Source organism: Aspergillus wentii (assembly GCF_001890725.1).
Source record: "Aspergillus wentii DTO 134E9 unplaced genomic scaffold ASPWEscaffold_4, whole genome shotgun sequence".
Classification (NCBI taxonomy): Eukaryota; Fungi; Ascomycota; class Eurotiomycetes; order Eurotiales; family Aspergillaceae; genus Aspergillus; species Aspergillus wentii.
In genome coordinates, this window is record NW_024467835.1 from 3,797,127 (window position 1) to 3,816,823 (window position 19,697).

A 19,697-nucleotide genomic window follows, 5' to 3' on the forward strand; every position below is an offset into this window, starting at 1 on the left:
AAGTGGAAAGAACAATTCGCTCGAACATAAATTTAGGCGTCGATCTCCGGCCATCTCGCGCAATGCACTACATATTCACTATGGAATTAACGTAAGAAGAATGATGATGCTAGCTTTGGAATTGGCTGTGAATAGTTACTATTAACAAATCTGCTTACGGGTAGAATAGTGATGTAACCCTTGACCATCTTGAACCTCGATAGCAGGTACCTAGTATTTCCGCCACTATGCGATAGGGCCAGTAGAATCCGGGGTGCTACTAGTCCCAGGGGGTGTTGAGAGAGCATCGCCGCAAAATAATTGAGTCGACTTGTCAAATCGGGCGATGTAGCCAAGAGGATTTATTGACTTGGCGGTCATCAATGAGGGTCGGGATTAGCAGAAATCCCGCACAAACCATTTGTAAAGGAAACAATAAAGCATTAATTCTTATTCCGTAATCCTCCAACCGTTACATCTCTTATCGATAGCTGATCATCCAGATGTTGCCCTCGTATTTTGGGTACGTCGGGCATGGCGAGTATAACCAGAGACCATGACTAAAAGCTATGCTGATATTCTCCGACAATGACCCACCAATAATTGGGGTAACTTGGATGAATATGCAGACAGCTTATCGAATTATAAATCACACCCCACTAACTCGAGAAAAGAGAACAAGAAGCGTGGCAGCCTGGACAGATCCCTCTTGGCTCCAGAAATGAGGGGATTCCGTCTGCTGCATTGCAAGCCGGTAGCAGTTGTCTAGCATCTGGCTATCGGTTGTTTTTCCATCCATTTTAACTCGCATACCGATCGCGATTGCCATGTATACTTGAAATCTCGCCATAGATACAGGGTACGGCCCGGTTGGGGTCGGGGAACCGATAACGTCAAGGAATGCAGAGAATAAACCCCGATCCACTCGATATCCATATACCCCTGCATTGTCGAAGAATATATCAAGTAATGTCTCCATCTCGAACCTTGTTGGTGATGTTGGACTGATATTGTACGGACTGTCATTCGTGTTCAAATGGTCCCCAAACATAGGAAACGTCTCAAACTGGCTCGTCTGCCCATCTTCATCTATGAAACCGGGGATCTCAATGCTTGGTGCACCGTCATAGTCCAAGCCAAGAGACGAAACTGATGATCTTCGGGATGCCGGCTCCGCCGGAATTGGAGGCGACAAATACGGAACCGATTCGTAGTTGGGGGACGAGCAAGCGGACGTAGGAGGGGATAGCATCGCGGAATAATTAGGAGGCAGCAGCCCCCAATCAAGAGCGGCAAACGCAGGTCTTGAACCATCCGAGGTTGCATACTGCAGTGATGGGTCTCGGGGTACAGAAGCTGCCGACGCACCGGCATAGTCAACAATCTCAATCCGCGGGATATCCATATTTGATGGGCTACTGTCTTGGAGAACTTCTCCAAATGGCTGGCCAGCTAATGCAGATTGATAAGGAGCTTCAAAATCAGTAACCAGATGCAAGGGTGGAGTGCTTCGCTGCATCGGGGACTCTTGCTGCAGCCCCTGTGGTATATTGGTCCTCAGTTGTATTATTTGCTCTTCCAGCTGTCGAACCCGATGCTCTAACACCGCTTGTGTGTTGCTATCTTTCCTGTGTCTAATACAAGCGACGGAGAATCGTCGGCAAGTGGCACACGGCGTATCTCCATCGCAGCGAATCTTCCTCCGTCGACATCTTTCACATGCCACCATTACAGGTTTCATTCGAGGGGACAATGTGCTTGTAGTGCTCTCGCTCTCAGCTCGACGCCGTCCAACCTTGTGCTGGTGTGAGTCCGGCGACGTTGGTGACACATCCATGATTTCGAGGACCAGAGCTATTGCTCATATTGATCCAACAGTAATTCGACAAGGTACCACGTGTATTGGTAGAAAAGGAAGAAAGGGTTATCGGGCTGCTTTTGAAGAAAATATTAGCGAGAATTGAAGCTAGCTCCAGAATGCTGTGCCATATTGATCTCCTGACAATGTTACTTGCTGCGTGGATGAAGTTTCACATGCCCCGCAAAGACAAGCAGCACTGCCACCGCCAACGCTGGGTACAGCGTTGCTCTGGACACGATCTCCAATAGAATGGCTTGTTCGAGAAAGAAATAAAGTAAAATATGCCCCTGATCCCGTGTAGGAGGCTGTGAAAGCTCTGGAAACTTTTCAGAGATGAATAGCTTCCATGTCAAGAAATGATCGCCTTGTTTCGGCCGTTCCGGTGTTGAAGAAGGCTTGCCCGACTGACATCACGGAAATACGAAGAATGCGAGATTTTGGCCATGATCTATTATTCAGAGTAAAGAAATATTATAGGCGCAGGGAATAGAAGAGGCTTAAGTTGAGAAGTTAAGGAGATCACGCTTTGCGCTAGGGCATAGGGCATAGGGCCAGGGCAAGGCAAGGCATTCTTAGGCATCATCATTTCTGTTTTCCTCGACTTCATTTCGAACTTCTCTTTGATTGTTTATTATTAAGTACAGCAATACTACTCTAAAGCAACAATCCACGGATACGAAGTGCCAATCGAAGAACAAGACGTTGCAACTCCACTATTCCGCCTGTTATCTTAATCGTCCATGTAAATTATCGTATGAAGTGACTGCGACAACCGCTCACAGCCCTCATAGCTTACTGCGACAAGCTGATCGGACTGGCTTCTATCGGGGAAATGGCTTTTCTGGTTGCCTTCAGATGGCGACTCTGATATAGGCCCTCGGATAAAATCGGCATCCCTGTATTGCTGCGGAAAATCTTCGCTCACAGACAAAGGTAAGCCGGTCCACGTGGTAATCAGCTGTTTCCACTCTTCAACAGTTGGTTCCCAGACTTTTAATCGCCGGAGATCGAGACTCTTAAAGATCATAACAGCTCCAGCCACGCCGCAATAGTCAAGCGCTTTGTCGAAGTCATTGGTCGCATAAAAGCCCGGCCCAAATTCATTGTCCTGCGACTTGGTAGCGATAGCAGGAATGAAAAAGGCAAGCGTGCATGCTAAAGCAGTGCGTGTAAGCCCTCGAAACCACATATCATTTGACTCCAGAAGGTCCCCGGCCTTTTGGCGTATTTGTTTGACCAGTTTTTCCCTTTTTTTCTCGCGCTTGACCTTGAAACATGCCACGCTTTCAGGAAGGGATTGGGGGCGGCTAAGGGGGTACATAGACCGGATAGTCCGGGACTGCGGGTTGTCGGGAATAGCTCTTGGAAGTACATTTATTCTTGCCGTGAGCACGGTCAGACGCTGGCGAAAGATGATATCATCTTCGTATCCCATTGCTCGACGATAAATATACTCGGGTATCTTGCCGTCTTCATAGTAACGGTCCACAAGATATCCAACCTTGGCTCCACCGGGAATTATTTGCACCTCGTCTTCAATTGTAAACGCCGGGTCGTCCACTGCTTGAACAAGTTCGTCGTAGCCGCCAATCCAGAATAGGCTTTTTATCGGGCCTATGAATTGCGTTCCCCCTGTGGGTTTCAGGTTAGTGGGGGGATTCAGTCATCATTTCACTCCTGGAATTACTTACTCCGAGTTCCATCTTCATCGAGCCACTCGGCAATGTCGTCAGGTATCTTTCCTGGATAGCCCCCCCGCCCAGTCCACACAGCTCGTAAGCCATGCTTTCTAAGATTACTGGGGTCTCTCCAGCCTCCCCGAGCAACAATATCCCAGCCTTCTTCACTATCGCTGGTATCCCCACTCCTAGGGCTGTCATCATGACCATCGTCTTTATCCTGGAGGCGCTCTGTTAAAGTATCAGAGTCCTCTGAGGTGAGCTTTCTTGGTGAAGGCTGCAGAAAGGCATCAAGCTCCGTGGCCATGTCAAAATCAACGGTGAGAGGGGTCTCTTCGATTCTTGGTAGACCAGGGAAGGTAATTTCGACATCTTTATCTTCCTCCTGTCGTGCTACGGCATCATAAATCTGGTCACGGAGTTGGGTTGTCTCTGATCGTGCGACTCTCATGCTATCTCTCAGGAACTGCATCTTGTCCCTTGATGCTCTTGTCGCGTTCCTGGGTGATGACAATCGACGAATGTCAACATCAAAAGAAAGGAGACTCGTAATATTCTGTAGAAATTTGACTGTAAGATCTTGTTCATCATCTAGCTCTTTCCAGTAAGCTAGATACTCTCCAAGTCTTGCCTTGAGCCAGACATAGTGAGAGTAGTACTCCGCATCATGTGTTTCGAAAACCTCCATAGCTCCTCTTAAAAATGCACAGGACTTGTGTATTATTCTTTGAAGTAAGACTCGAGCTTGTAAGAGATAGAGCGCTTCTTGATTTCCGACTTCTGTTCCTGGAGTGGTCGTGGTATCGGTAAGGGTTTCGGAGCGATTTGAAGTCGATTCTGTTGAGGTCTCGGGGATTTCAGGTGGCGACTGCACATACGATCGCGAGGGCAGGACGGGGATTTGCACCTGTCGATCTGGAGCTGTATCCAAGGGAGTATCACGATATCCAGTTCCTGGTGGCATCTCTGGTTTCTCTCCTGAGGATTCCATTTCTGCAAAGCTCAAGACAGCATGGGCCAAATGGGTGGAAAGAGAAGGACAGAGGGGCAAGAAGGAAAAAGGGAGGGCGAGCAGGCAACAGCCAGAGTTTTTGGTTTTTTGTGTTTCGCTTGCGCTGTCATTCACTGCCTATCCATACACATCACATGATCTCCAACGGTTGTGTACGTCATACTCAAGACCCGAAGAAAATAAAACCCTTGATATCTTCGAGCCCCTTCGGCAGCACAACAGAGCCTCGCGAGGAAGGCTGTGCTTGTATAACTGAGGCTGTCATCTCGGGCATCGAAAAGCTCCGTTCTCCCAATATACCTATCACGGATTGAATGGAATACCATGAAAAATAACAGGATCATTAGAAGTCACATTGCTGTCATTGATCTACTGGGGATGACTCCAGTATTGAAGATGATCGATAATGCACGAGCGGGCTTGGCTCCGCTCTCGTGTCTTGGTTTTCGGCTACTTACCAATGAAGCGATTTGGAACCTGGTCCACAGCGGCCATTGGTAAAAGCTTGGAGGGGGCTGTGTAGCTGTGTTGGGAGGCAGAAGCCGCGTTTTTGCCTCATTATCGCAGAGCCTTTTGCAATACAAAACACGACTAAAGATGTCACCGTCTCCCAGGTGTCGGGGGTTTGCCAATTCTCATGAATTACCAGCGATCTCATTCAATAAACTAGGGCATCTTGGAGCAAGATGAGTGTCAACGACAGAGTATCTGTGCCAGAGATAACTTTGCAGGTTCCGGTAGTCGCTCCTCGGTCATTATTTAGTGCATTTCCTCTTCATGCTTTTCTTTTGAATATTTGCTAACTGCGAGGAAACAGGACAACAATACCAATTATACAACTATAAATCATGATGATATCCACGAATCTCTTTCCCCGGACACTATAAACACGCACATGTCCTTTTCCAATCTCGACACCACCAACCCTCTATACATCACGCGCGATCGAGCCCTGAGTGGCAGCACTGTGGCCCCTTCTAGCCCACACCTAGAAATTTCCAATAAAGTTGAAAGATCCAAAAGCTGCTCTTCGACTGTCTTTTCCACCCAAGAACAAGAAGATGCACTGCGGCCAGACCCTGGGTCAGAACCTGACTTTGACGTTCACAGCAATCCATTTGCATTTTCTCCAGGTCAACTTAATAAACTTCTAAATCCCAAGTCCCTTGCAGCATTCGCAGCGCTAGGTGGACTGCCTGGTTTGATTCGAGGTCTTCATACCGACCCGACCATAGGTCTCAGCGCCAATGAAACAACACTCCCTGGCCAAACTAACCAAGACGGGTCAGCAGCGAGCTCTTCGGAAATTTTCTGTGATCGTATTCGTGTATTCAAAAGAAACATTCTTCCGGAAAAGAAGGCCATTCCCCTATGGATACTCATGTGGATGGCCTATAATGACAAGGTATTGCTTCTGCTGACCGCTGCGGCTGTTATATCTCTTGCGCTGGGTCTGTATGAGACATTTGGTACGTATCACGAGCCCGGGTCTCCCATGCCGGTTGATTGGGTCGAGGGCTGTGCTATCTGTATTGCTATTGTCATTGTGGTTATGGTAGGCTCTTTGAACGACTACCAAAAAGAATGGGCCTTCGTCAAGCTGAATGCGAAAAAGGAGGATCGTGAGGTAAAGGTGATTCGGTCAGGTAAAACTGTCATTATTTCCGTTCACGATCTTCTGGTGGGTGATATTCTACATCTGGAGCCTGGAGACCTCATTCCAGCAGACGCTATTTTCATCGATGGTCACAACATTAAATGCGATGAATCCTCCGCTACGGGCGAATCGGACCAACTGAAAAAGACCGGGGCTGAACGAGTAATGAGGCTACTGGAAAATGGACACACCAAATCACAAGACCTAGATCCTTTCATCATTTCAGGTAGCAAAGTCCTTGAAGGAATCGGAACATGTCTGGTCACATCTGTCGGCATCAATTCAAGCTATGGCAAGATCCTCATGGCGATGCGACAAGATGCAGAACCCACGCCACTTCAAAAGAAACTCGACGGTCTGGCTTCAGCCATTGCCAAGCTGGGTGCCAGTGCAGCCATCTTGTTGTTTTTCGTTCTCCTTTTCCGATTTCTCGGCACCCTATCAAACAATCACCGCACAGGGACCGAGAAAGGCTCCCAGTTTACGGATATCCTCATTGTTGCCATCACTGTCATCGTCGTCGCTGTACCCGAAGGCTTACCGCTTGCCGTGACACTTGCCCTTGCATTTGCAACTACTCGGATGGTCAAGTTGAACAACTTAGTCCGTGTATTGAAGTCATGCGAGACGATGGGCAACGCAACGACGGTGTGTTCCGATAAAACCGGCACTTTGACCCAAAACCGGATGACAGTGGTAACAGGATTCTTTGGTGACGACAGCTTTGATGACAAGAATCAAACAGGGAAGGAACGCCATTCCTCTAGTTTCGCGAACGACATGAGCCATGAACACAAGCGTCTGATTATTGAGTCAATTGCAATTAATTCCACGGCATTCGAAGGCGAAGAAGATGGGGTCCCAGGATTTATCGGTTCCAAGACTGAGACGGCTCTATTGGGTTTTGCCCGCGATGTTCTCGGCATGGGAACACTGTCGGAGGAACGTGCTAATGCAACGGTTATCCAATTGATGCCGTTTGACTCAGGGCGAAAATGCATGGGCGCTGCGATGAAACTTCCCAACGGCAAATATCAATTCCTCGTCAAAGGTGCCTCGGAGATTCTCTTGGGTCACAGCTCTACGCTTTGGAAACCTGCTGGTTACGTCCCTCTCGATCAGCAACAACGTCGTATCTTGGAGGAGATTATTCTGGCTTACGCAAAGCAATCTCTGCGCACGATCTCTCTCGTCTCTCGTGAATTCTCTGAGTGGCCTCCGCACGACGCTATCAGTGCCGAGGATTCCTCATCAGCTGATTTCAGTCTACTGCTACAAGATATGGTCTTCCTCGGTGTTGTTGGCATCCAAGACCCAATCCGTCCGGGAGTCCCCGCTGCGGTTGCCAAATGCCACCACGCCGGGGTCACAGTTCGAATGGTGACGGGTGATAACATGGTCACGGCCAAGGCTATTGCAACAGACTGCGGTATCTATACTGGGGGAATGGTTATGGAAGGGCCAGAGTTCCGGTTATTGTCTGATCAGCAGTTTGAAGAGACCTTGCCTCGACTCCAGGTACTTGCACGATCGTCTCCAGAGGATAAACGGATTCTAGTCACTAAACTACGCGATATGGGGGAAATCGTGGCTGTCACCGGTGATGGAACAAATGATGGGCCCGCACTCAAGGCTGCTAATATTGGGTTTTCGATGGGTATATCCGGGACAGAAGTCGCCAAAGAAGCATCTGCTATCGTCCTGATGGATGACAACTTCACATCTATCCTCACTGCTTTGATGTGGGGTCGGGCAGTCAACGATGCAGTTCGAAAGTTTCTTCAGTTTCAGATTACAGTCAACATCACGGCCGTTCTCTTGACTTTCATCTCATCCGTTTCGGATTCGGAAATGCGATCCGTTCTGACAGCTGTTCAGCTCCTTTGGATCAATCTAATTATGTATGCTCTCCACGGCATATTAATGGCAAAGTTGTACTAACTGCAGTAGGGACTCGCTGGCTGCGTTGGCTCTTGCCACAGACCCTCCAACCGAGCAAATATTGGACCGGAAGCCACCCAAGCGTGGTGCTCCTTTGATCTCAGTCACGATGTGGAAGATGATTATCGGTCAGTCCATCTTCCAGCTCACGGTGACTCTCATTCTGTATTTCGCCAAGGGACCAGGATTTCTAGATTACCCGGACGACGAAAGACGCTCGATTGTCTTCAACACGTTCGTCTGGATGCAGATTTTCAACGAATTCAACAACCGACGTCTAGATAACCGGTTCAATATTTTTACAGGGCTACACCGCAACTGGTTCTTCATCGGCATCAACTGTATCATGGTTGGCTGTCAAATTGTCATTGCATTCTTCGGCGGTACGGCCTTTAGTATCGTGCCCATCAATGGGGTGCAATGGGCAATTTGCATTGTTGTCGCAGCACTTTCTTTGCCCTGGGCTGTGTGTATTCGCATCTTCCCTGACGACTGGTTTGCAGCCGTTGCGAGATTTTTGGGCAAGCCGGTATTGTTTGTTTACCTCCCATTAAATTGGGGAGTGCATCGGCTGGGGAGGGTATTTCGTCGCAGAAAAGGTGTCAAAATTGAGGGTCAGAATGATAATTCGTCCCCCAATATTGATGTCGAGATTGGGAGCAAGTAACAGTGGTTTTTATGAATTTCCAAATGGCACAGGTTTACGATTTGCACGGTCATCTCGACACATAGAATATTACAGATGTGGGATATGGCCAATCCATTCATTATTCATTTTCTTTGGCAGGAAGAAGAGATTCAAAATATGCTTTGAAAGATATTCTACACGGCAATTTTGCGAAAATCTTGTATAAGATCAATGACTTGCTCGAGGTTCGTATCGTCATATTTTTCCGCATTACTCGGCTTCGAAGGGATGGTTGCAATCCGCGAAGAACGCGGCGGCTTCATGCGCTCCAACTTCATTGCTGCCAGTGCCCAGTATTCCCCCGCGTGTTTCATGAACCCTTCTCTTTTCCACATTTCTGTCACGGATAGCTCATCTGGCCAAGTTGGCGTCCTTAATATGTGTTGTTTATCCCATAGCCGTTTCCAGTTCTTCAACCCCTGCTGAATTGGTAACAAGGATGGCTTAAGCGCCATCAGTGTCTTTGCGTTAAATATCAAGACATGAAGAGCTGTATTCTTGTTAGAAGCAAAGCACTCCCTTCTCAGGGCGTACTCACCACTTATTATAATGAATAGGTTGAGGATGCCCGTCCGGCTTAACGCTTGCCAGTCATCTGGGCATATTTCCGCCTCGCAGAGCGTCTCTATGGCGGAGGCAACGGTATTAATCGGCGGCACTGCTGAACTAGCCATGTGAAGCTCCAAAAGGCAGTCATCGGCTGATTGAGATTGGAAGCATGGCTCGGGACAAGCCAGGCTCAATTTCAATTCACTAAACGCTAGTCGAGGTGGGAGGTTGTTGAATATCGTAAAGGCCGTATCAATGAGGAAAACATATAGCAAGGTCCTATCGAACTGTGAGTCATCTTTGGGTATGTTGATCTAACCGTAATTACCTTATGAGCTCTTCATCTCTAACAAACTCGTGCCAATCGAAGTTTGCCAAATCCAGCCTTCCATGAGTTGCTGATGAGAGTTCGAGGTTTCTTGCAACCTATTTGAGGATTAGAATTGTTTATGTCCGATTTTCGAGACAGATTCTGTGCCTGTACCGTGACAACCATGCTGTATCGAAGCCGTCGTATTCTTTCCCGACTCTTATTCGACCCCTCCCAGTTCTGGTATACACAGACGAAATAAGAAGCCTGGAGAGCTCGTAGTAACTCGTACCCCGAGTGACTCTGATTTCCTGGACATCCGGTGAGTGCTTCTTGGAAGCAATCATCACCGAATACCAATTCTTCAACTGCGTCGAACCACAGACGTGCTCTTTGGGTATCTTCTTCATACACTGAAACAGAGGCACCAATCATTGCCATGGAAAGTAACAAAGGAAGAGGGGCTGTTAGGATACAAAAGGTAGGTTTATGAATGATACAGCAATTGGGATACCAAACACCCCAGAACAGACGTATAAACTTGCGAATGTTGGACGGTCTGAAAAACTCCGTGCAAAGCGCTTCTGTGCAGGGCAGCCATTCATGGCCTTTGAAATGATGGGATACAGCAACTCCGAGGCGCTGAACGATTTCAGCCGTTGTGCCTGCCAATGGATCGGGATCGAAATCCACCCAGGGAAACGCGGAGGATTCCTCGACGGTACCTGTTGATGATGCAGCCATATTAACATCATCCCAGGTGAGACTGGGAAGGAGCATTGCTGATATAGGCTGGTCGTTTCCGTGGCTCTCAGCCAACGCAGCTTCAGGGTTCCAACTTTCTAGGTCTAAAGCTTCATCCTGGGCAACCGATGGGTCGTACCAAGTCAAATTGGCAATCTCCAGCCTCTGCGACGGACTCCCGCATTCGAAACAGTTTAAAATGCCTTTCATCCTGGATATTGCCGTGGTGTGGTTAAGGAAATCTAGCTTCTCCCATGAATAAGCCGGAGGTTGGCTATCATTCATTTGATTGCTGGCACAAGATATGGAGCCAGCTAATGTTGAATTCAGTTCAATGTTCAAATCAGACTTAGCAAAAGAGAATGGCACTGCATGAATCTGTCGTCGATCTACATCCGGACCCTTATTACCTGCATTTCCTTCCGAGCAAAGGACACCTGAGTAGGAACACCTTTGGTTCTTTGCAAAGCATGTGCCACAGGGCGATTCAAGATTACATGCGCGCTTCAAACGGGCACAGTTGTCGCACACTTCTCGTTTCGATTTCCGGATGGAAGAGGTTCCTGGGATGCTTTTTCCATTTTCAATGCGAGACTTGCAAGTGTCCCAGTGGCGTTTTAACACATCACTGTATTGAATCAGACACCATGACAGATATCGAATGTGCGGCTCTCTTACTTCCTCTTGAAAGATTTGGTGCAAAACATACAGCTGAATGGGCGAATGTCCGTATCTGCCGGATATAGTAACATTCATCAGCTCGAGAATCCTCAATGCAGCACTAGAGTCATTCCCATACGAGAGGCCAAATGTCTTCGGAGATGTTCCACGCGGCGAAAACTAGCCAAGCACAGCGAGCACTGCAGTTTTTGATTTGGCGGCATTCTAATATACGGTAAATATTAGCAAATACCTATCATCTTCAATTCCATCCCAGCATCGACGGATTAAAGCCCAGCTGCAACGGGCCACCGCGGAGATAAGTCACATGACAGCTCCGCTTCTCGCCCCGCATCTCCATCGCCATGGCCGTTTAATGCTGCAGAAACAAAAGTACTGCCGAGGTTTTTGCGAGAAATCAGTGCAGCCAGTGAAAGAAGATGGTTGGAAATCCCCTGCCACACGGTGGTTGATCGGCAGTCGTCCGTCATCTGTCTGGCGGAGATAGCCCACTTGCTGCCACCTAAGTGGGAGTTCTCCGTCTGTATCCCCTCATGCTGCAGCTTGCACTCAACTATTCTATTGGTAAACCAAGCCAGGTCTCTTAAACCCTGCTCTCTATATGCCACTGTGTGGGAGCATCTCCGGCGGGATGGCATCTGCTCGGCAGTTGGAAATTACTCACAATTATTGACCGGGAGCACACTATATATTCGTCGGTTCTCACCCAGAGAATCTCGAGATGTGATATTCAACCAGGCAAACCAAAATTCTAATTGGAAATATGGCATCTCCTAGCCAGACTAAGCCTTGGGGCGATGACGGGCTCTATGGACTCGTTTCAAAATGGCCTGTTGCTCTTGACCTGGCAGGTTCGAACTCTCCTTGTCGTCTCGAAGGCGAAATTGCAGACCTCGTCGTTTTCGGTGAGATTCCAAAAGAAATCAATGGGACATTTTACCGCGTGATGGTCGATCCATTTGTTCCTCCCGATGAAGGCAACGTACCCATTGACGGCGATGGAAATATTTCTGCATTCCGATTTCACAACGGCCAGGTGGACATGAAGATGCGATACATTGAGACAGAACGTTACAAACTGGAGCGTCAGGCAGGCAAAGCTTTGTTTGGCCTCTATCGAAATCCTTTCACGCATCATCCTTGTGTTAGAGCAGCTGTTGACTCTACTGCCAACACGAATTTGGTGTATTGGGCAGGGCAGCTACTGGCCTTGAAAGAGGTGGCTCTTCCTTACGCCGTCGATCCTAATACTCTCGAAACGACCAGGTATGACCCGTTCGAGGGTCAGGTGCAGTCCAAGACATTCACAGCCCATCCCAAGGTGGATCCCCGCACGGACGAGCTGGTTGTTTTCGGATATGAGGCCAAGGGTCTGGCAACTCTGGATATTGTGACCTATGCTCTGGATAGTAGAGGGAGAAAGACCACAGAAATATGGTTGAAATCGCCTTGGTGTGCTTTTATTCATGATTGTGTGATTACAGAAAACTTCATCGTCTTGTTCCTGTGGCCATTCGAATCCAAAATGGAAAGAATGAAGCAAGGCAAACATCATTGGGCCTGGAATTACGATCTCCCTGTTACGTTCCTTGTCGTTCCCCGTCGTCCGGGAAGCGCCGCAAAGTACGGCTGGAAGGATGGGGAACATCGCGAGTATTCCTGGACGAATTGCATGCCGATTCATACCGCCGGCGCATGGGAAACGGAGGATGGAAAGATCTACGCGGAAAGCTCTCGGGTGCATGACAATGCCTTTCCCTTCTTTCCACCAGAGGATGGCAGGATGCCATCACCCGAGACCAAGGCGGATTTTGTTCGATGGGAGTTTGACCTGAGCAAGCCAACCGGCACCACCATCCCGGACCCAGAGGTTGTTCTCGATCTTCCTTCAGAATTCCCCCGAATCGACGAGCGACTCATGGGTACTCGATATGATTGGGTTTTCCTCAATGTCTTTATCCCCCAGAACAGTGATGGAAGAAAGAATATCTTCCAAGGACTAAACGGCCTAGCCATGCATAATAATCGTACAGGTGAAACCCGGTATTTCTATGCTGGTGATGACGCCCTTTGCCAGGAACCTATCTTCATCCCACGCTCCGAGACGGAAGCCGATGGCTGGGTGATGACATTGGTTGAACGACGGGCTGCGAATCGATGCGATATTGCCGTTATCGACACCCAGAACTTTGAGAAGCCGGTGGCTATTGTTCAACTTCCATTTCATGTCAAGGCCCAGATTCACGGCAACTGGGTATCAGCCTCGAGATTAGAGCCAGGTAAGCGTCTGGTCCGACAGTATGAGGAAGTCAAAATCAGTGGCAAGGGTGCATTGGAGCCGTTCAAGGATGAGGGCCGGGGACGACTCTGTCGTATTCTTTAGTGTTATCAACTTGTCATCTTCTTGGTATATTCTGGAATAGAGAATCCTAAGGTGCAGATTTATCATACTTTTACAGCTGGTTTTGTATAGACGCTTGAAGAGTCACCATGGAAACTATGGAAGAAGTGATAGCCGAATTGGGTTTAGCCACACCGCCTGAGACATCAACCAAACCATCTTCCTGACCTCCATCCACCCCGCGTATTCCATCAAAATGCCCTTATCACTGTCCGACCTCCCAACTGAAATCTTATATCTCATATTCAAGCGCCTTGATCGGCCTAGCAAGCTTTCGCTTGGTCTGACTGGACCTCACTTCCTCACTCTGTTCGCCGCCTACTATGACCTTGACCGGTATCGCAATGAACCCGAGGCTATAGAAAAGCTTGGTTACCACTGGGCCTCATGGGATGAACCTGCAGCGCTGGCCGCTGTCATTAGATATCTCGCCATGAGTGGCCATGATCACATGGACGACCCAGCTCCTGGGACAATTAGCCCGCCAGAAGCTGTAGAACCAGTAGACGAGCTGGCATCAATTCTCGACCCAGAAGCTCTGTCGCATTTTTTGATGACAGATGAGGCTGTGCCACCGCCGTATAAAGACACGGAGGAGGGCAAGGAGGATCTACTGGTTCAATGTATCGTTTCGGATTGGCTTGAAACGCGGTTCAACGTCCAAGGCGGTTGTATTCTGTGTGCAGAGTGCTGTCGATGGGTTTTCCGCCGTGGGCCAAATGGAAGACATACTCGATGGGCACAGAAAATGCTCAATAACCCCGTGTAAGTGATTCTGACTTGTCCGCATATTCTCCGCTCATATCTTGCAGCTGGTTAAGACACTGTGGCCGTTGTGCTGCCAAACATGCTCCTCCTGAGAACATCTCATGAGCGAGATGGTGGAGCTCCGCTGCCCGATGATGATCCTGTTTTGTTATGTGAATATTATTCTCTTCTTCTTCTTACTCGGGTTCAAAAGCAATATCAAGTTGAAAGATGCAAAGCGTAAACAATCTGTAGTCCATGATTGGATCTATTGCTTAGACTTTCGATACTGTCCAGATGGCTAAGTCCATTGAGTCGTGCAGTGCTTTGCGTTGAGTGGCAGTCTGACGCTGGATGTTCCATCACTTTTGTATAAAAGTCATCTGTATGGTCCACCTTGGACTGTGTTACACCACCAGTCTGCCAAAAACTGTGCAAACACCGTTCCTTGATGTTCTTTCTTCTCGAGAACATCTTTTGACAGAAACTGGAATGTGTCCAGTCAAGCTACCTCTGCGACGCCTTTGTCTGCATGCTCACCAAAAAGCAAGGGAAAGTCCAAAACAGACCAGTCTCTCTTTGTGTATATCATGCCAAAGACTTGTCAATCACATCAATATAAAACCACTTTTTCCATCTACCCATTGTTGTATCCAAGTATAAATATCTGCCTTGAACCCCCCACAACTACCCTGCCACCATATCTCCTATCCAATGGCTAACCAAGACTACTGGATCTTCTTCCCCCTCCTCCCAGATCCCAAAATCACTCCCATAACAGACGAGCAACTCCTCCGATATCTCTTCTGCCATCTCGAAAAACGCTCCATCGCCATCGAACTCTTCAACAATACCAACAAATACCCCTCTGCATTCTCGATCCAAGTGACGCCCGCAGGTCTAGCTGACGAGGGAATGATGCTATATACTACCAGGTTGCATATTTTGCGGAGCTTGAAGAGAGGCTTGAAGATGCCGCTCACCAGGCCTTCTTTTCATTTGGATTCGATCATGATATCGTGTGCGGATGAAGAGCTGGGTTTTATTGATGGGACGGAGAGGGAGAGGTGGGGGAATTTACGGCTGGTGAGGGTATATGATGCAGATTCTTAGTTGGTTTGGGTAGGAGATATATAGGGGGTGGGATTTTGGAATCTAAAGGAGAGTGGTCGTTCTTGAATTATTAAACATAGCTGTTATTTGGTTGTGCCGTGTGATGTTTATGGACGACTGTTTGCGGGAAATATATTTTGTCGCAAGTAGCAAAACTTGCGATAGAAAATCATCAATGGAACATTTCCATTGATGATTGTAAATATAATGGAATGTAATGAAAATCAGAGCTGAATATACTAGACCATAAAAAAGTTATTTTTCTTTTCGCATAGAGAATACTCTTGATCTTCCATAAAACTGTGCATGAATTAATGGAGCAAAATGATTTAGAAGATTATTTCTTTTATATGGCATATAATCTGTCGACCTTTCAAGCCATTGGGCTTGTGGTTTAGTGGTATAATACTCCCTTAGCATGGGAGTGGTCCGGGGTTCGATTCCCCGCGAGTCCATTTTTTTGTTTTTCTTTCCGTCACTGTTGGCGGGTCTGTCACTAGAAAGTATTTTTTATTTTATCTATTTATCAATGTGATAATTATTAAAATTTGAATAAAAACGATATCAAGGAGGCAAATTCCATATAAAATCCAAATCCCAAAACGCCGCATCCAGATCCAACTCCTGGCCATCCCACTCTCCAAACGGCGCCATCAGGGGGTCAAACGGTAGCGATAGCCAATCACTCCAGTCTGATGGGACATCCCACATTCCCTCGTTAATAGATTCATTCTGATGATCCGTGGTGGGTACATTCACTCTAGCGAATGTCTGCCGAAGCTGCTCCACGTGCGTTTCAAGCAGCGTAGCATACCGCGAAATAAGATGAATATCATCAAGAGGACGCGCTTGGAATGCAGCAATCGCCCGATCGAGCAACTGTAGCGATTGTTCCAGTTTGGCGGTTTTTACGCCCAGTGCTAGGGCTTTGAGGAGACAGATCGAGGAGCTGATGACGCGGTGGAAGACTCGGATTGGGAGATACTGGAGGGGTTGGGTTTCTTGCACGATGTGAGTGAGGATGGCGCCCGCTCCGTCGATGACTTCTTCGATGTATTCGTATTGCGCGGGGGTGAGGTTGAGCTGGCGTGCTCGCGCGATGAAGGATGCGTCGATGGGTTGGGATTGAGGGTGGGAGAGGACTTGTTCGACGATGATTTGGATGCCGAGGGAGTTGGTGAAGACGCGGAGGTATTGGTGTTCGATGTGAAGGAGGGAGTCTAGGCAGTAAGTATGATGTCTATACTGAAGAGATGGGATGTACCATTGTGACTCTCTTTCAACAGGCGCAGTTTCTCTCTCCATCCATCCAACATGGCCACATCTACCATGCCATTTGCCATCACAGAGTCCGTGATCTCCTTGGTGAGCTTCGTCAATTCCACCCAAGTATGCATCAGCGCAGTCCATCCAGCATCTGGAATACAAGTCGATATGCCCCCAAACTCCGGCATAAGTGACGTACAGCCAATCCTCGCCGCAAGCCCATTAACAAACACAAACAACAGTCCCGGCAGACGCTGTCTCCTCACCTCCAAATGCGCAAGATACATCTCTGCATCGGGCCCAGTCACATCTCTTGCCCGCGATGGCTTCCCATAAAAAACGCCCCGTTCATGCGCCAGCGCCAGCGCAGAACTAAGCAACATCCATGACATCCGATCCGATCGTCTTGACGGCTCAACAACATCCGCCCTCCACCGATCAGACATGGGAACGTCATCTTCATCGAGCGGGGGATCGCGATCATCGGGATTCGTCAGCATCAAATCCGCATCCCAGCCGTCACTTTCGGGCGGGAAATGCAGCGACCGGGGATACCATTCTGAGAGGAGGAGGAGGGCTTCAATGCTACCCAGATGCCGGGTTTTGGCTTTGGATAGTTTCTCTTGCCCCAGTGTGATGCGGAGGATGAGGTGCTGGCAATGTTGCCAGAGACGGTGGTGGATGAAGTAGCTGCGTGACGAGCCCGCCGAGCCGGGGAGATGGTGATATCGCGAGGAAATGAGCAGGATAACGCAGCACAGCATGGGCTCCTGCGTGATCAGCCAGTAGTGATGGGCGGGATTGGCGTAGAAAGAAGTCAGAATGGGGGATTGAGGACACATGTGCGTGAAGAAGCGGTCGATGAGGAGGAGAGCCTCAGAGGCAGTGAACCAGCCCATCCGGACGAAGCGGCAGGCATTCCAGATCCTCAGCACGTTTGTGTCTGATGTTGTGGTTGATGGGTTGCGTTGCCATGGCCGCTTGGTGGGATAGCGGCAGTGCAGCTGTTTTGCCTGGCATCTTTTGCACGGCTGATTCTCGTCTGTCACTTCGCATTTGGCTTTTCTCTGGCGACAGGGAATGCAGGCTTGATAAGTGCGGCGGAATTGGTATTCCTCCGTTGTTCTGCCGCGAGGTGGACGATTCATTGTAGATTTAGATATAGATGTAGATGTAGATGTGGATGTGGAGATGGAATGCGGAGTATTTATACTGCAGAGTGGATATACTTGCTATAGCCAATCGGATATAAACATCAAATCAAATACCGAAACATTGCACTCTTATCCCCCTCAACCGTCACGTCCACTCTCACTCCCTCTTCCACTCGCCCATACAACACATCTCTTCTTCGATTCTCCCTTAATAGCTTCACATACAGCCCCAACGCCAACACGGCAATCATCCCCGTCAACGCACATCCCACCGCACACCCCCTCACATAAAACGGCGCCTCACTCTCCGGAAACACAGAACTACTCACAAAACTCGAACACTGCCCAAACACCGCCAACACCGCCATCCCGGCGCCCTTTTTCGAATCTCCGCCTTGGTTGTTCAGCAGCCAGGTGATGTTTATGGAGAGTGCGGGGAAGACGCCACACGTCGCAAGCCAGATGCCGAGATAGCGGACGCCGGTTTGCGTCTCGTCTTGGACGGCGGCGAGGAGGAGATATCCGATCATGCCGATTGTTGCGGAGACAGCGATGACGAGGCCGCGGTGGCCGTAGCGGTCGGAGATTAACGCTGCAGCGATGCAGCAGAGGAATGAGGCGAAGTATGGGGGCGCGGATAGGCCTTGGGCGGTTATAGAAGTGTATCCCATGTCGTGGAGGATGGTGGGGAGGAAGTTGGACAGGCCGGCGAAGGAGTAGTTGCAGCAGAAGTGGATGCCCATGTGGATGTAGTTCTTGTAGTCGGATAGGCCGTTGAAGACCTGATTCCACTCCAGCCGGTTCTTTGCTGTTTGATCCAGATCGTGCAGTCGCTCTACGGCGTGGGTTTGTTCGGTTTCGTTGAGGAATTTGGCAGTGCCCGGGGAGTCGGGGAGGAAGAAGAAGACGACGATGGAGAAGATGATGGTGGGTGCTCCTTCTGTATGTTGTTAGCATCAGCAGATAAGTAAGGTAGTTATATAGACCTACCAATAATGAAAAGATATCGCCATGATTCCAACGAATCCCGGATATGCGTGATGCCATAGGCCAAGGCACTCGCAAAGCAGTTGGCGACAGGGGACATGCCCAGCAATAATGAGACTCTAAACCCCAGTTCACGTCTTTGATAGAACAGAGACAGGAAGTATGGTGCTCCAGCTCCAAAGGCCGCTTCAAAGATGCCTAGAAAACAGCGGCAGACGATCAATTCGGCCATGTTGTTGACGGCACCGCTGCACATGGCGGCCGCGCCCCAGCTGAGAAGTTAGCATAATTAGAGATATACAGAGATAGAGATGAGTACCAAATGCACAATACAGCAACGTAGATATGCGCAGGAAGGAGTTTCCACAGCACAGTCGTCCATTCAAAGAGAATATAGCAGATATAAAAGGCATAGAGCACCCAAGCCCATTGAGCACTATTGAGATGGAGGTCCTTATCAAGACCAGCGGTTTTGGCATTTCCAATATTGCCTGAATACGTTAGCCTAACGTTGATATAGTAGATGGGAGCATACCTCGATCGAGATAGGAGAGAATGTAGAGAATGCACACGATGGGAAGGACTCGACGGTCAAACTGGTATTGTTAGACAGCTCGTATGACGAGGAACGCATACCTTTCTACGAATTGAAGCTTGTTGCTGAGAGGAAACGTGGATGACAGGATGGGTCTTGAGCCCTCCTTCCAAGTGTTGTGCAGATGGCTTGTCCATGATGGATGATGATAGAACATCTCCTTCATCAACGAGGTTTATATAGACGAATTACCGGATATCTGCACCCCGCATTTCATTTGACTTCCCCACGGGGTAAGGATAGTTCATAGCTTCGTCATGAATTGTCATGTTTCGGTTATTCGTCGTGGCGGGTATTTGGCATTATCCGCAGTAAATACCCGCCACAACTATA

At 48.6% G+C, this 19,697-nt stretch overlaps 8 protein-coding genes and 1 non-coding gene across 9 annotated transcripts; 4 read left to right on the forward strand and 5 right to left on the reverse strand.

Annotated features, from left to right (window-relative positions):
• Nucleotides 1-468: 468 nt before the first annotated feature.
• Nucleotides 469-2,127, reverse strand: ASPWEDRAFT_41344 (Zn(II)2Cys6 transcription factor). The gene has a single exon (XM_040835534.1). It carries the CDS (start codon nt 1,814-1,816, stop codon nt 629-631), a length of 1,188 nt encoding a protein of 395 aa, XP_040689787.1. The 5' UTR covers nt 1,817-2,127; the 3' UTR covers nt 469-628.
• Nucleotides 2,128-2,421: 294 nt separating this feature from the next.
• On the reverse strand, nt 2,422-4,592 carry ASPWEDRAFT_69331 (uncharacterized protein). The gene is made up of 2 exons (XM_040839036.1): nt 3,532-4,592; nt 2,422-3,472 (listed from the first exon to the last, which is right to left on the reverse strand). The coding sequence occupies exons 1-2, from the start codon at nt 4,508-4,510 to the stop codon at nt 2,571-2,573; spliced, it is 1,881 nt and encodes a 626-aa protein (XP_040689788.1). The 5' UTR covers nt 4,511-4,592; the 3' UTR covers nt 2,422-2,570.
• An 834-nt stretch (nt 4,593-5,426) lies between these two features.
• Nucleotides 5,427-8,796, forward strand: ASPWEDRAFT_109931 (uncharacterized protein; the record flags this gene model as incomplete). The annotated part of the gene is made up of 2 exons (XM_040828129.1): nt 5,427-8,089; nt 8,139-8,796. The coding sequence occupies 2 exons, from the start codon at nt 5,427-5,429 to the stop codon at nt 8,794-8,796; spliced, it is 3,321 nt and encodes a 1,106-aa protein (XP_040689789.1).
• On the reverse strand, nt 8,711-11,311 carry ASPWEDRAFT_41346 (putative C2H2 transcription factor). Its single transcript, XM_040835535.1, has 6 exons — nt 11,220-11,311; nt 11,099-11,153; nt 9,851-11,048; nt 9,695-9,792; nt 9,356-9,645; nt 8,711-9,307 (listed from the first exon to the last, which is right to left on the reverse strand). The coding sequence occupies exons 1-6, from the start codon at nt 11,302-11,304 to the stop codon at nt 8,952-8,954; spliced, it is 2,082 nt and encodes a 693-aa protein (XP_040689790.1). The 5' UTR covers nt 11,305-11,311; the 3' UTR covers nt 8,711-8,951.
• Nucleotides 11,312-11,864: 553 nt separating this feature from the next.
• On the forward strand, nt 11,865-13,484 carry ASPWEDRAFT_110982 (carotenoid oxygenase family protein; the record flags this gene model as incomplete). Its single annotated transcript, XM_040828217.1, has 1 exon — nt 11,865-13,484. One exon carries the CDS (start codon nt 11,865-11,867, stop codon nt 13,482-13,484), a length of 1,620 nt encoding a protein of 539 aa, XP_040689791.1.
• Nucleotides 13,485-13,698: 214 nt separating this feature from the next.
• On the forward strand, nt 13,699-14,375 carry ASPWEDRAFT_172902 (uncharacterized protein; the record flags this gene model as incomplete). The annotated part of the gene is made up of 2 exons (XM_040830990.1): nt 13,699-14,267; nt 14,315-14,375. 2 exons carry the CDS (start codon nt 13,699-13,701, stop codon nt 14,373-14,375), a joined length of 630 nt encoding a protein of 209 aa, XP_040689792.1.
• A 1,370-nt stretch (nt 14,376-15,745) lies between these two features.
• Nucleotides 15,746-15,817, forward strand: ASPWEDRAFT_t127. Its single transcript has one exon. It is a non-coding gene; the product is annotated as a tRNA-Ala (tRNA).
• Nucleotides 15,818-15,926: 109 nt separating this feature from the next.
• Nucleotides 15,927-17,776, reverse strand: ASPWEDRAFT_172903 (Zn(II)2Cys6 transcription factor; the record flags this gene model as incomplete). Its single annotated transcript, XM_040830991.1, has 2 exons — nt 15,927-16,582; nt 16,627-17,776. The coding sequence occupies 2 exons, from the start codon at nt 17,774-17,776 to the stop codon at nt 15,927-15,929; spliced, it is 1,806 nt and encodes a 601-aa protein (XP_040689793.1).
• A 107-nt stretch (nt 17,777-17,883) lies between these two features.
• On the reverse strand, nt 17,884-19,501 carry ASPWEDRAFT_51972 (uncharacterized protein; the record flags this gene model as incomplete). The annotated part of the gene is made up of 5 exons (XM_040837683.1): nt 17,884-18,722; nt 18,773-19,041; nt 19,089-19,260; nt 19,305-19,365; nt 19,406-19,501. The coding sequence occupies 5 exons, from the start codon at nt 19,499-19,501 to the stop codon at nt 17,884-17,886; spliced, it is 1,437 nt and encodes a 478-aa protein (XP_040689794.1).
• Between the last annotated feature and the right edge of the window lie 196 nt (nt 19,502-19,697).